This window comes from Lepisosteus platostomus, chromosome 5 (assembly GCF_059453375.1).
Source record: "Lepisosteus platostomus isolate fLepPlt1 chromosome 5, fLepPlt1.hap1, whole genome shotgun sequence".
Lineage (NCBI taxonomy): Eukaryota > Metazoa > Chordata > Actinopteri > Semionotiformes > Lepisosteidae > Lepisosteus > Lepisosteus platostomus.
Genome location: NC_142615.1, coordinates 35,329,508 through 35,344,047, shown reverse-complemented (window position 1 = coordinate 35,344,047; position 14,540 = coordinate 35,329,508). Strand labels below are relative to the sequence as shown.

Genomic DNA, 14,540 nt, shown 5'->3' with positions numbered 1-14,540 from the left:
TTTCAGTTGCAGTTTAATCTATTATCACCCTACTCTCCACTTCATAACCTTCACTCTAATTCTGGTCTCCTAACTGTCCCCCAAGCCCGTCTACACTGTATGGGTGACAGGGCCTTCTCCTGTTATGCCCCCAGGCTCTGGAACTCTCTGCCCAAGGATAGCAGAGTCAGCTTCCCTAAACTCCTTCAAATTCAGACTCAACACCTTGTTCTGTAGAAGAGCCTTTACTGAACTGGTTCCATTCTTTAGCCTTCTGCTTCTACTTTCCTTAGTACCACCATCCATGGTCTCCTCTGTCTATTGGAATTGTTTTATCCTGTGTATTCTTATTGTAATTCTGTCAAGTGCTTTGAGAAGCCACCTTCAGAACCATTATATAAAATAGTTTATCCTAAATCCTTGAAGCTTTAATAGGGCACTGCAGTAGGGCTAAAAATTGACAGTGTTAGTGGGCCAGCAGGATTTGTGCAAATTATAGGTAGGCACAAATGAAGACTAGGATTCACTTGAAATTCGTGACATGGGACACTGAAACAGGGGAGAGGCTTTGTGTAGTAAGCGTTCAGTCTCAATCTACACAGTCTGTGCTGCTGGTAGAGGTGGTTGTGAACACCCGCCTTCCCAGTCAAGTACTGGGATCTCCAGTCTCAATCCTAATACTTCCCCATGACTGTCCAATACCACTACTGTGAAACCAACACCCATAAGACAAGACCTCCAAGATTCTAACTGCACAATTATTCACTGATGTTTGTGCACCAGTATTGTTCCTCTGCTAAGGTCGGGAAGGCCTACTTTACACCAAGCCCATGTTGACAATTCCTTCCTTGTGTTTCTTTTAGTCAGTTTGTGCAGCCTAGAATAGGACACCAGATCTCACTCTTACTGGGCACTACAGTAGCAACTCACACTCCATAAGCACTACCCATCTCAGAAACAGGAGGATTTCCAGTATATTGAACACCGTCTCTCTCACAGTAAAAAAAGTCACACTGCCCTGCCCAAGGAATAGTGCGGCCATCTTCCCCCACTACAACGCTTTATTACTCCAGCCATTTTCAGTCCTCATTGGCAGCAATACGGGAAGCATTCTTGAAAGGGGAACCCCCACAAATACTTCCATTGATTAATGGGTCTCACTTCCCTTGAATTCCTCCACCCCATTCAAACCTATAAACCATAAAGAAACAAGGGCAGGCAGAAGGGTCTTTCACAGTTTTATTGAAATGTTGCCATTACAAGGCAAGTGGAGGCAGGAGAGTCACAAGGGCCAGGCTGGAGCCTTCATTCAGGCACCTGGGGAGAAAGAAGGAGAACAATCCAGCTGAACTGCAGGACACCACCCCTACAGGAGCTCCTCCTGCCAGACCCTACCTGTCCACTGGCCAACATCTCCAAAGTCCTCTGTTCCCTCCACATCCTCACTGGTGCTCTCTGCATCTTCACTGGAGCTCTGAGGGTCTCCCTCCTCATCCTCAGTCCAGTCAGCTCCCACATCCAGAGGAGCTTCTACTGGTGCCACAGCCACCCGACTGCTGGTCACCAGGCTCCTGGTACCTGTGGACAAGCAGCACCCAGGAGTGAGGGATCTGCTATACCCAGAGTCCCACAGTGATGCTACTCATCTAAACAGTCTCTTTGTCCAGCATGGGATCATTCCTCAGTTGTCCAAGCATGGTTGTCTCTTGAGCAGAGATGCATCCACAAGGGATAGAGAACCAGACCCACCTTCATTCCAACTGCCAGCACACCTGGACTCACAGCAGGCACAGACCTCATGGTCACCATACAGCTCCTCCCACCTGGAGGAGAGGAGGACAGGTGAGGCCTCCACCTGGCATGTCCCAGAGCACCCTCAGCAGGCTCCTCGCAGAAGTACCTCTTCGCCTCCCTGTTGTAGGTGCAGGACTTGGTCCCTGGTGTTGCTTTAGCAGGAGCCACAGCCATGACACAGTGCATGTACAGCTCAGTCACTTCATGCTGCAAGAGGGAAGGTCACAGCATTAAGGGATCAAGGCCAATAGAGGGACAGAGAAGGACCTTCTGCCATCAGTGAAGGCAAGCTGGCAGCTCTAGGCACTACAGCTGCCACAGTCTGGTTCACATCTAGATCATGGATGTGAAAGCAGACCATGGATCAGTAGAGCAAGAAGGCTGAGCAGCCTTTGAGAGCAGTACCTTCCTGGACAGCTTCTTCTGGAAGAGGAAGGCATCAATTGTGAAGCGGAGCACATCCTTCTGCTTGGAGGGGACAAACCTGGACAGGCAGCCATCTGCCTTGCTGTCCACCATGCACCTGGGGACAAGGACAAGGATGAACCCCTGCAGGCTCTCGGGGCTCCTGCCCACCTCTCCTCCCAGAAGGGGCCGTACCCCAAGTTGTCGATCACAGGGAAACGGGGCTGGGAGTGCTGGTCTGGTTTCTCCGTTACGTTACACGAGTGGATGTACAGCCTCTGCTCTGCTGTGGCAAAGTAGGCAGTGGCCTGGAAGTACATGGGCTGACCCAGGAAGTACTCATCCTTAGGAGAGAGCCGGACCCAGCGGGCTGGAGAGAGAGAGAGGCAGCATTACACCTGCACACAGCACCCCCTGCAGGCAGGAGGAGCCACTCACTCAAGGAGCTTACAGTTGGTGGTGAGCAGCACAAAGCTGTGTTTGTTCTTCAGGTCCTTGAAGAAGGTCCTTCTCCTGGCCCACGTGGGGACATAGCCAACCTTGTAGGAGTAGTGGAACCTGCAGGACAGAGGGGATGAGGGGCATCTGGACACTTTCCTAGCGGCTTCTCAGCAGCAGAGCCCTGCCTACCTGTTGTAGGAGCACTTGACAGGCACAGAGAAGGGAATGAAGCGATGCACAGGTGCACTGGAGGAGGGCGGGGCATAGCGGAGAGTGTTGGAGTACACCAGGCGGCCCTGGACAACCTGCAGGGTCACAGAGGAAGGGATATTCCCAGGAAAGGCAACCCCGACACTGGCCCTACAGCTCACATCGATACACTGCATGTAGATGAAGACCCGCTTACCGATCGCTCGGTACCGCACTCATGAAGCCCGTAGATGAAGTAGAAGTAACTGCGTGTGGTTCGGCTGACGCTGCAGTTGCCCAAGGTCACCTCCGATGGCCGACAGCTGAAGCCGAACAGGAGCCGACTGACCCTCACATACATCCTGCTGGAGTCACACCACACAGCCACTCCTCGGGTGCCCCCGATGGCCGGGCGAGCCGGCTGCCGCCCTCGCTGGGGAGGAAACAGGACGCTCTTGATGTAGGCGGGTAAGGGGCGGCTGCCGGCTTCGGGCTTCATCTTCTCCTTGTCGAAGTAGGGCGAGTACGCGTCTCTGGACACGGGAAGGCGGCGAAAGTCGGGAGCCAAGGACTGCGAGTCGTTCTCGCTTGCAGACAGGTCTTCGGAGGGCGCATCTGCCAGGTTCAAATCCTCCAACTGGGCTGCGTCTTCAGGAGCCGGGAGGTCGGCCTGGAGCGCCAATTCCCGAGAGTCCCAGACAGCCGGCCCGGCGGAAACCAGTGCGGGGAGCCCGGCCCCTGTGCACTGGCACAGCATAAAGAGAAACGAGCGCATCGCCAAATTAACGTCCCGCTCAATTGCTACAGGAGTAAAATAAGTAAACCACAAAACTGTGTTGAAGCAAGAAAGCATAAAGTGTGAACGCGGTGACTAGGTTTTTATACTGGCAGGACCTGTTACCGCACACCTGGTCACACAATCAACACAATCAATTACATACAGAGATCCGGATTGTTCTCAGCGTCTAATTAGAACCTGATTTCAGTCTGAGGCGGGACTCCGTGAAGCCGCCTGAACATTTTCCCGTGTGTATCTGACCTCAGCGGAGGAGTTCCACGCAATTTCGACAGAATTAAATCACCCACACGTGTAAAATTTGCTCAGATTAATATATTGTTCAATTAGTTTCTAATTTCCGAGGAAAGTGTGTTAAACTCGCTGTCAGACAGAGTACGGAACATGCGACACGTCCGTCCCCACTTTCTTTTATCGAGGGGGCTGTTCTATCAACACGTACCGCAATGAAAATAATTTTACTATTTTTCATGTGTAATTGCATGTCATATTAAAATGTGTAATACAAGCATTTCTTTGCTTCCCAGTAAAGAAATACTGATCAGCTTTTGACATGATCTGATAATAATTTGTCTGATTTTCCAGAGATTGCTTTTGCTTCGCAGCACCGAGAACCTATGGAAGCCTGTTTCCGCCAGGGAGTAAAAAAAACGCACTATGGTATCTCAGAATTGTGACTTAGAATCATAGAATTGCGACCTAAAAACTCAGAATTTTGACTTTATCTCTCACATTTGCGACTTCGAAAAGCCCATATTTCATTGTCTGACCTTTTGTTATTGTAACGAATTCGGGTTCTAGGGCTTGTGCCCTCGCCGCTCCCACCCTACTTCGTGCCTCACTCTATTGGCTCAAACCCAGGTCTCGCTAGCTAGAACCCGAATCCGTTACAATAACAAAAGGACAGACAATGAAATATGGGCTATTTCGAAGTTGCAAATGTGAGATATAAAGTCGGAGTTGTGAGTTACTAAGTCGCAATTCTGAGTTACTTAGTCGGAATTCTGCGATACCATAGCGCGTTGTTTTGTAACTCCCTGGCGGAAACGGGCTTTCATACATTTCAATTAGTCTGATCAGTGCAGGACAAGTTAATGTAGAATCATTACTATGTCTGTCTCTTGTTTGTATATAAATGAATGTCTTTGACAACTTAATGTTAGTTTTTAATTTAGTTTTACGATGTAGGTCATGTGTTAACATATGCACGAGCATACGAAATGTCTCACTCCTGATTCAGCTCATGCTCCATAGGAGAGAAGAGATTCCTCCTGCTTCTCGTACAATCATATCAGAACAGAAGCCCGTGTCGCCCAGCTCTGATTCAAGAGCGACTCGCATCTTCAGCCCTTTTTTTAGTTGTGATCCTAATTTTCTTTAGTTATGATCAATATTGAACTTTTTCTAAATAAAACGACAATAATCAAACATGCAGGCAGACTTTTAAAAAGTATTAGGAGCTGACAGGGTGCCCCTTTGGAATAGTTGTCAGAAAATGTGAGAAAAGGAAAGGTACGTAAGCTCTCACACACAGCATTAGAGATTGGCATCTCATGGAAAAAAAAAAAAACTACCTGTCTCCCCAGCATTTAACGGTGCTGTTGTTTTGATTTTACATATTGTTAGCATTTTAATGAATTGTTAAAAGATTGATACACAAATCGCTAAATAAGAAAACGTAAAAACCCTAGCTGTAAGCAATTGGCCATTCATATTCCTGAATTTTAAATCTCTGTGTATCCGAATGCCTGGTGCAGCTAATTTGAAAGCAGAGCCTACCATTTACAGAAGCGTATTGTTGCCACCAAGGAAAAAAAAATCCTGAGTTTACAGGAGTAAAGAGGAAACAAATGCAAACACCGTTTAGAAAAAACACACACGTCTCAGGCCTTAACCATGACAAGGATATGATTTGAACCTAGACGAGCAGAGCACAATGAATTAGCAATCCAAAAAGTGACTCCTGTTTAACTTTCTTTTCGCTTGCTCGATTTGTAGTACGCTCCTAAATCCTTACAACCGATAAACAAAACGGCTTCATGTGCCACAGCATTCTGCTGCAGGTACGGTTTGCACCGTGTATTAGGCGAACCCGAATTAAATATTTCAAATATGTGAAGAATTTCATGAAACCTGAAAAAAGATCACAGCCAATGTCAGCAATTCAGAGCCTGTAGGCAGCTTCAACAGAACAAAACGATCTGAAGCCGCAATAATTTCATAGAGTGTATTATGACACTCTAACCACGTTGTTGCTATTACTGCTACTTCTGCTGCCGTTGCTTTAAACTCTACTCAGCGGGCAAGTAAAGTTGTACAAAGAATAGACTACTTTGAGCCGTCCAAATTCCATTATGTGAATTTAAGCTTTTTTTTTTTATTAATAACAGCATTAGTAATACAATGCGTGCTCAGAAACCTTACTTATTAGCTTATGAAGCAATAGTGTTTCGACAATTTGCGGTCTTCAAAAAGTAAACGCTGAAGTTTTTATACTTCCTTGTGAGCAGATCACCTTTGATTTAGAAAAGGAAAACTTACTCCTGTGTTGCTTTCATTGCAATATCTGAATCGAGACCCAAGCGCTAAGAAAGCTGAAAAACGCAGAAGTCATAAACCCGATTTTAATTTAGACACACATTTTCTAATGCAGCCTTCATTACAAGACAGTCTATTTCTCGAAAGCGTGTTATGTAAAAAAGAGAAAAACGAAAATATATGGATGACAATATTTAAAAGCTTAAGATTTTACTTTTGAGAAACTGTCATTTTATGTATCTAGACGCTTTTCAACCACTGCTTTTAGAACTTTGCTGTGCTTCCTGAATCATTTTCAGCGTTATAAACTGGGTGTGGAAGTAGCGATCACTTTGTAGAGCAGTTGATAGACTGGAGCTGTTCAGACTACTCTTGTTATTTCTCAAATGCTTCCATCATTTTTCTTTCAGGCTAGGACGCGAGTGTGTACATGTGTTTGGTTTTCGTTTCACTGATTCCCATTGAAGATTTGTGAATTAACAAGGAAAGAATCAGTTGCCTCGGAAAGCAGAAGGTTTGGTTCTCAACGATCTTGAAGACACGCCCATGTAGAGCAGCGTGTGATGATTCGTACTATAAAAGACCAAGTGCTCAAAGTGACGTCTGTGTTTGCCGTTGAAACTTTTCATCTCGGGCGCACTTTTAGAAAGCAAAGATAGAGCAGTTGTGTTGAATCACACTACGACAGCTGTCAGCAGAGTGGCGCAGCAGAAGCGTGCTGGGCCCAGAACCCAGAGGTCGATGTATCGGAACCATCCATTGCTATACACACCGTCAGTCTAATGAAGTGAATTTAAACTGATCTTTTTCTCTCGTGTATGTGCAAACTTCACACTTACTGTATTCGTTAATCTTTACCAATAGCAGATGCCCAAATGTATCTTTGGTTGTTCTGCGATCCTTCATAGTTTCCTCAATTCCTTCAAATGAACATCCATATCAAAGCAATTATATATATATATTACAATTAAGGTAAATATTAAAAATATCAACGCACATTTCTATAATGCTCATTTAATAATGATTGTCAAGGATTGTCAAGTTCTCCAACAAATCTGTGTTCTAATTTTAAAATATTTTTGCTAAGGATACAACGGGTGTATAAATGAATTCTCCCAACAGCCAGTTAAAGAAAAATTCCACACGTGAGGATGGTTTTCTTGGACATTGACTTAGGTACTGAATTGTTTACTTGTTTTAGTTGCACACGAGTAAAACACGAAGATTTCCTGCAACATTCAAGAGGGTTTGCGAAGAAATCCCTTCAATTTTTAGCGGAGATTATGTTTACATCATCACAATCTGAAGCACGTCCCTGAGTGCGTTTGACCCACCAGCCCTTTGTTTAACAGCTGCACAGGGACACATTCCCGTTGCTTTTCACAAATCACTGGCATTTTTTTGCAGCATTTCTTCTGTCCTGAGAAGCAAGATTTGTATTTTATCTTTCAGAAGTTGTATGAATTTCTTGAAGTTCAAAAACAACTTGTTCCTGAAAAGAAATGAACACTTGCTTCAAAGTAAATCAAGACGTATGTGTCTCTTGCTGTGTGTGCTCTTATCTGTCCATCTCTCTCTCCTCTTCTCTCTGGCAGTCTGTGTAGAGTATCTGAAGGGGATGTAACCACTTGGAAAAGAAGAAAAATTCTCAGGAAAATTCTCAGGAAAATTCTCAGGCAGAATAAAAAATCATTATTCTTTTCTCAGTCAGATTCATTGCTCAGACTCACACTCAGACAGGATCTCAACTCCGTACTGCTCTCTATCCTCACAATCCAGAACCAGAAGATATTCAGACAATCAGTGCTGCTACATGAACAATATCAGACAGAACAGCCTGGACTCATGTCACATTTCCCCCTTTTATCCTTCCTCCCAGCCCTCTTAGAGACATAGAAAAGCCCCTGGTTCTCCTCTCTGTGAACTGGGCTCAGGGGTCACTGATCTGGCAGTTGTGGGCTCTGTTCCAGGTCGAAAGCAAGAAGGTTCTATTAACGCTTTCCAGGACTTCCAGCCCTTCAGTATTACTTTCTTTAGTGTATGTCAGCCTCCCAAAATGTTTATAAATGTTTTATAACACATATGAGTGTGGAATTATCTTATTATTTATATATAGTATTTATGTAATAAACACCAGTAGTGACACTATGATCAGTATATTGATTATTTGTAGCCGATGGTCCGATGGTCGTGTCTACAATAGTGACCATTTGACCAGTCTGTAGCTCTGGGCAGTGGGACTCAGATCACACAGAAGACCCGTCTGTGTGTGATTCCATACGAGCCCTGGGATTCAGCTACTCTCACAAATGTCTCATAGACCGTCTTATAAATTTACAATTAGATGAAGTCATGTAACAGTTTTACAGATAATTTAAATAATCAGACAGCAGTTTTGGCAGTGGATACATCTCCACATGGGGGAAAGAAACTGAAATATATGTGCTCACTGTGAAGTAGGAAGAGGTGGTCAGACAAGCAAAACAACTTTGCAGATAATGTGAAGTGACATTGTTTTGTGTCAATCAGCTCACAGATTTCGCTTCATGTGCCTTAAGCTGTGCAATTTGTATGGTTGTTGAATGAGATTGGTTTCTTCACAAGCCCAGTCAATTGCCCAGCTTGCCGATGCACACCTTCATGAAGACTCTCTTTAAGATTTCATTGTCAAGTCGCCTCCTTTGCATACAATAGTAGCACCGACACTAAGAGAAAGGATGAGAAATGGCGTTTATCAAGCGATTGCAGTGTTTGTTTGACTGAGGATCCTTGTGTGCTGAACTGGCCTCTGGAGAAGTGTAGTGCAGTAAAACAGAAGGTTTGTGTCACTCAAGATTGTTACAGAACAGAACAATACAATTACAATACTTTTGTGAGAGTAAATATTACTGGTGCATCACAGTTCTTATAATGGTGAAAACAGGAGCACCTTCTCTACATTTTTGACTGAAGTATTTAAACGGAAAGAAATAATATCACTATGCAATTCATAAATGCAATTGAGCTCCTCTAAATGTTCTAGTCTGATGAAACAATGTATAGAATTAGGTGACAATATCGGAATTAATTCAAATGCACAAGATTAATTTTCAGCAACAAAAAAAGTGCTCGGAAATATTTTACAAGAATGAAACCTAACATTCACCTAAATAAACATTCACCCTCTACATAAGTAGAGAACAGTAGGACAGAAGGTTAGTGTCACTGGACACTGCGTCAGAGAGGCCGATCTCTTCTCCTTCATTATGCAGGCTTACCCACTCATGATGAACTGTCCTCCAGTGATACTCAGCTGCCATCATCGACTCAGACATGACGTTCATGTACATATTATACCTTAATATGGCACTGCGTTACAATAATTTGATCAAAACAACTGGTGAAAAAATAATAATCAAATATTTCTTTCCTTCTTTTAGTAAAGATAAAGACTTTGTCCAAAAAAGAAGCATTTATACCTTTCCTCTCCTACCAGCCCTTACAAGTCACCCAATTTTTAATTTAGAGCTGGATTAAAGCTCTAGTCTCTTTGGGGGTGTGAGTTGGAATCCCACTGCTGCCAAATATCTCCAACTATCTCAGTGTTAAGAAGCAAAAAACACACATTTGCTGCAGAAGTAACAGGAGAATTTGTGCCATTCAGCCTTATAGCGTGATGTCATTTTCTCATGCTCATTTTTAGATGCTTGTGATCGAATCTATGATTCTTATGAGTGTGCCCTCCATAAAGGTAGCAGATATAACGTGCCAAGTTTTCAGAGAATCACATTAAATACAGGTCAGAAGAAGGCGACAAAGTGTCGGCTAGGCAGTTCAGCGATTTCAACAGTGTTCTCTGTTGTTTAGGTCCAGAATGACACCAGTTACAACACACAGTGTCAGGCATCAAAAAGACTTCCCAAAACCCTGATCCTCTCCTTGATCCGGTGATGGCATCCAGACATTTCCTGCAACAAAGCCAGGATACGATCTTCAACAACACGAGTGAAAGGCTAATTCCCAACCTTTGCAATCCTTTGCAAAGAAGGACCGCATGTGCTCAGTGTTAAATGCACTGTTCATTATTATTAATCATAATAATAATAATAATCTTTACATTATATAGTGCCTTTAAAGGTGGCTTTCCAAAGCGCTTTACAGAATGAAACCAATAAAGTAAAAAAAATACACAAGATAAGCAGGATGAGAATACACAGTTAGAGGAGACAATAGATGGTGGTATTAAATACAGTAGGAACAGAGGGGTAAAGAATAGTTCATTAAAGGCTCTTCTTTGTCAATTCAATGAAATGTTTCAGAAATGCTGAACGATTGATGTGTTTCACGCACAGCGCGGGCTCTCCTTTGCTTACAAATATTTTTTTCCACCAGTTTACTCAACTACAATTTTTGCTGAGCATTTTGTTTGATTGCTTCATATTGTATACTGCACTGATTTCTGTATTGTTCAATTTCCCTGTTGATTTTAATTTCTTGTTTTCTAAGACAATCAGACCAGCTGTTCTGACCATACCTTGCACTGGAGCCACTCTTTTCTTTCCAAAGGCGTGGAGAGAGATGCTACTGCAGGTAACACCCCATGAGAAACATCATGAGCATCTGTAAAAGCTCTCTACCTGCCCGCTCCCCACACCGACGTGTGTGAGCAGGGATTTAAAGGGACATTTTGAAGTGTAGAAACATTTTATTGTTACATACTTTTTCTGTGCAGTTAGTTCTCCTTCAACTCCGCCCAACAACAGAGGTCAGTTTTAATACAGGAGTAAAGGCACATTGCACACCTGCAAAACATCACGTACAGGTTTAGGGAGAGCTACATCAGTGATTGGAAGGTAGGAAGTTCCGGGTCACTTTTTTATTATAGATTCAAGCAGCCCTGAATACCTTTTCAAGAAACATTTCAGAATCCCAGTCACGTCCAGTATGATTGCTACACAGGTCTACAGTATACAATCAGAATACTGTTTGTGCGTTATATAAAACACACCGCCCAAAGTATTTCTAAAACAGGAATTACACGTTTCTGAATGCGCCCTCCTTTATAAATAAAATAAAAGGTCTGAAGCCTGCTCCAAAGAAGCACTATATTCAGAGCTGACAAAGAAGTGATAGGAAACATCTCGGAAAACGAAGGTGCAGTCATTTCCAAGCATCGCACAACAAGAGCTGAACCCACCCGACGTTCTCCAAAAGAGTAAGGTGTTGGGAGTGTGGCTGGGTGGTCTAAGTGCTGGGTTTGTGCTCCATTTTCTTCGCTGGGTTAGGTTTGAATCTTGCCGCTGCTAAGTGTTGGTGGGTTAAGACCTTCCTTCTATTGCGAGTTCAATGGGTAAAAGCTTTGCTTGACAGTCTGTCGAGAGACTGAACTAGGTGTTTCAAGATAGTCTTTGTCAGCTTAACATCAAGGCATAAAAAAGCCTCATTTTGTGTTCCCAACAGCAATGCTCTTTGGTCCCTTCAGCATTATGCAGGGAACAACATCTGCCGTGATCACTTTTGAGTCAGTGTGAATCGTAGTGTGCCGCAATTGTTTTTAAAATTGGTTTTGTAGGCATGGTGCATTTTTCTGTGAAACTTGAATGCTGTGCTTTTTCACGCAGAATCATCGGCAGGAGCAAAGCTAATTCAATCTTTGCGCACAGCGCTCCATCAGAAATACTTTGTCCAAGTTTTGAAGAGATTGTGGGATTCTCTGCACACGTTCACATCGCGTACCTCAGACAACAACACCATTCGATGGGAAGTTGATTCTGCTTCTTGCAGTTGTCCCTGTGGTTGCAGTAGTTACAAAGTTGCACTTTCCTCCACCTTCTGCTATAGTATTCACTGGGTGAGCTTCATCATTTGGCTCAGAAAGGTTAACTGTGCTTCGGAAAAAATCAGCTGCAGTGTCGTTATTTTGTCGGTGAGTATGGCTGTCTTTTAAAGCACATGAAAAACACAAGTTTGTGGATTTCTCCAAATAGCAACGAATTCAGTTGTGCAGTGCTTTACTGCTTTCAGAGGGTCTTTTATCAACGCTGCTATAGTAGAGAAGTGACATAATCACAAACACAACCATTTGTGCTGGCTGTTTCACTAAGTATTAAGCTTTTTCAACTATCACATGATTTTAACTAATTTAACATCATCTCCAGGAGAGCACCTCGCACTGCTCACTGAGCTGATGTACAGTATGTGCCCATTTCTCAAAAATTAAATATCATCTGAACTGATTTTTTCTATTTTAAATGCTTTCCTACTCTTTTAATATTTCAGTTAAATCTTGAAGTACTTTCCATTGATATTAATCCTAGTCCCGATGAACGATTCTGGGACATGGTGTACCTTGAATAATGTTCTTATAGGTTTCAGTTTGGAAATGTGCGCTCTCCAGAAGCTACCGAAACCTCCAATGGTCGCACAAAGCTTAATGCAATAGCAACGTTTGGGGTTGAAAAAGAATATTACTTGCTATGAATACGAACACTGTTACAGGAGGCGCGTAAGGACTATTTTAGCTCAGATCATCAATTTATCTTACATTTCTACTCCATTAATATCGCTATTGAGTGCTAAAGGTAGGTCCTGGCAATACTTCATGAGATCTTCTTAAGAAAACTTAAAAAAATAGATTTCCAGATTTACAAAAAGTAAAAAATATCGATTATGTGCAACTGATAAAATCTCTCTTCCAGGGATGTTGTAGCCACATGCAAATTACTTTATCAGCTTTAAAAGTTTCTTTTGCATTTATAAGACGATCAGCATGACACTCAAAACATACCTGTATTCAGTAAGCGCTGAGTCTGCTAGCTGAGCAAGTTGCCTCCTCTACACACAATAGCAGCCCTGAAGCTAAGATAAATGAAGAGAAATTTCTTTTATTGGGCACTTTTCATATCCGATGAGCTTGACATCTCCCAAGGGCGATGGAGTTTTTTTGCGACACTGCTTTTCCCTTTTTTCTTCTTTCTGTACTCTGATGGAAAAAAAAAACCGAGAAATCATGTAAGGGAAAAATGTATTTTGTTTCATGGAGAAAACGTGCACCAGGAAATGTTTTGTTTTGAAGAAGTGATTTAACATGATACATGACCTAATTTACTGGAGTAAATGCTCACACTGCAAGGTCTGCTTTACTACAAGAGAGAAGTAGAGTGAAAGATGTCATAATTTCACTGCGTTGTTCAAGAAAACATATTTTTCTTTGAATTCTAAATCAATCAGAATTTCAAAGTGACACACAAACCCTTTGTCTGTATTAAAGAGATGATATTTTAAAACTGATAAAAATGTAGAAAACACGTTTCTCACTTAGAAATTTTAGATGGGATGGTGTATTACTAGTTGCAGCGCTGAACTTACCATGGTGCAATTCAGTTACATGATTGGCCAGTGGTTTAATGGATAACGCGTCTGATTTTGCATCATGAGATTGTAGGTTCGACTTCTACCGGGTTCGTGTGTTTTTAAATCAGGCTACTCAGAAATAGATGTCCATTATGTGAATGAACCGCACCTGAAAGCAAACGTTGGTCGGGTTTCCTTCTTTCCAGCATGAAATAGCAAATCGTTACAAAAAGCACCAGCTAATGTGCAATAGCGTTAGTCATTTTAATTCACATGAATATACTGTAAGGTCTTGGTACATGGGATTGGATTTCATCCACAATTTAAAAAAGGGCAAATTATATTTACAGGCTTCAGACACTTTTTAATACAAAAGTGACCTAAAACTCTGTAACTTTCAGGTTAGTTTGAACCTGTAATGAAAAAGGGGCCTGAAACTTCCATTCTGTGATGTAACTGTCTCTAAAGTCGGACGTGATGTTTCACAGATGTGTAGTGTGCCCTTTCTCTTGTCGTGTTCAAATCCGGGTGTGATTCCCACCTGACCCATCGACAAACCTTTTCCAACGAATCTTTGATCGATTTAAAAAAGTCTTGAAGCTGGTAGGCCAGGGAAGAAGCACTGTTCGAGTGCACTGAGGAAAATGTGCTACTGTGCTGTGCTGCTCCAGTAGCGCAATTGGTCAGGTTGTGGTGCTTTTGTAGTGGAGTCATACCAAGGTTGTGAGCTCAATCATCACGTGGAGTAGGTTCCGTTTTCAGCTGCAGAAACGTGCTGTTGAATTTAAGTTGGTTCTTGTGTTACCTTTTCCTCTCAATGGAGCTGTATTAATGCAGGCACACCTGCATCCATGTCAAGTTATTTTATCATTGCTCACAAACCAACACACTGCAGACACCTCTGATATTGTCACTGTTTGTGGGCCACATGTTCCTGCTGTCAGCCTACCATGATCATACACCTATAGAAATATTACTGCTGTAGTACAGGAGCGAAGAAACGAAACGAAAGCACACCAAGTTTAAAAAGGTCAAAATGTGTCAAAGCCCTTCTTCGAGGAGGAAG

The 14,540-nt window shown here is 42.8% G+C and overlaps 1 protein-coding gene across 1 annotated transcript; it reads right to left on the bottom strand.

The window, feature by feature from the left end:
* Positions 1-1,204: 1,204 nt before the first annotated feature.
* On the bottom strand, positions 1,205-3,720 carry LOC148665858 (zona pellucida sperm-binding protein 3-like). Its single transcript, XM_088631667.1, has 9 exons — positions 3,026-3,720; positions 2,809-2,924; positions 2,630-2,736; positions 2,374-2,548; positions 2,179-2,296; positions 1,880-1,980; positions 1,729-1,802; positions 1,375-1,557; positions 1,205-1,296 (listed from the first exon to the last, which is right to left on the bottom strand). The coding sequence occupies exons 1-9, from the start codon at positions 3,659-3,661 to the stop codon at positions 1,289-1,291; spliced, it is 1,518 nt and encodes a 505-aa protein (XP_088487793.1). The 5' UTR covers positions 3,662-3,720; the 3' UTR covers positions 1,205-1,288.
* Positions 3,721-14,540: the final 10,820 nt, after the last annotated feature.

Bases quoted from the DNA above. Each gene is read 5' to 3' on its own strand.
- LOC148665858 (XM_088631667.1), bottom strand. From the start codon at position 3,661: ATGCTTTCTTGCTTCAACACAGTTTTGTGGTTTACTTATTTTACTCCT. The intron at 2,549-2,629 runs GTAAGCTCCTTG...CTCTCTCTCCAG, and splicing joins TGTGCTGCTCACCACCAACT to CCCGCTGGGTCCGGCTCTCT. The intron at 1,558-1,728 runs GTGGGTCTGGTT...GCTTGTCCACAG, and splicing joins TGCTGGCAGTTGGAATGAAG to GTACCAGGAGCCTGGTGACC.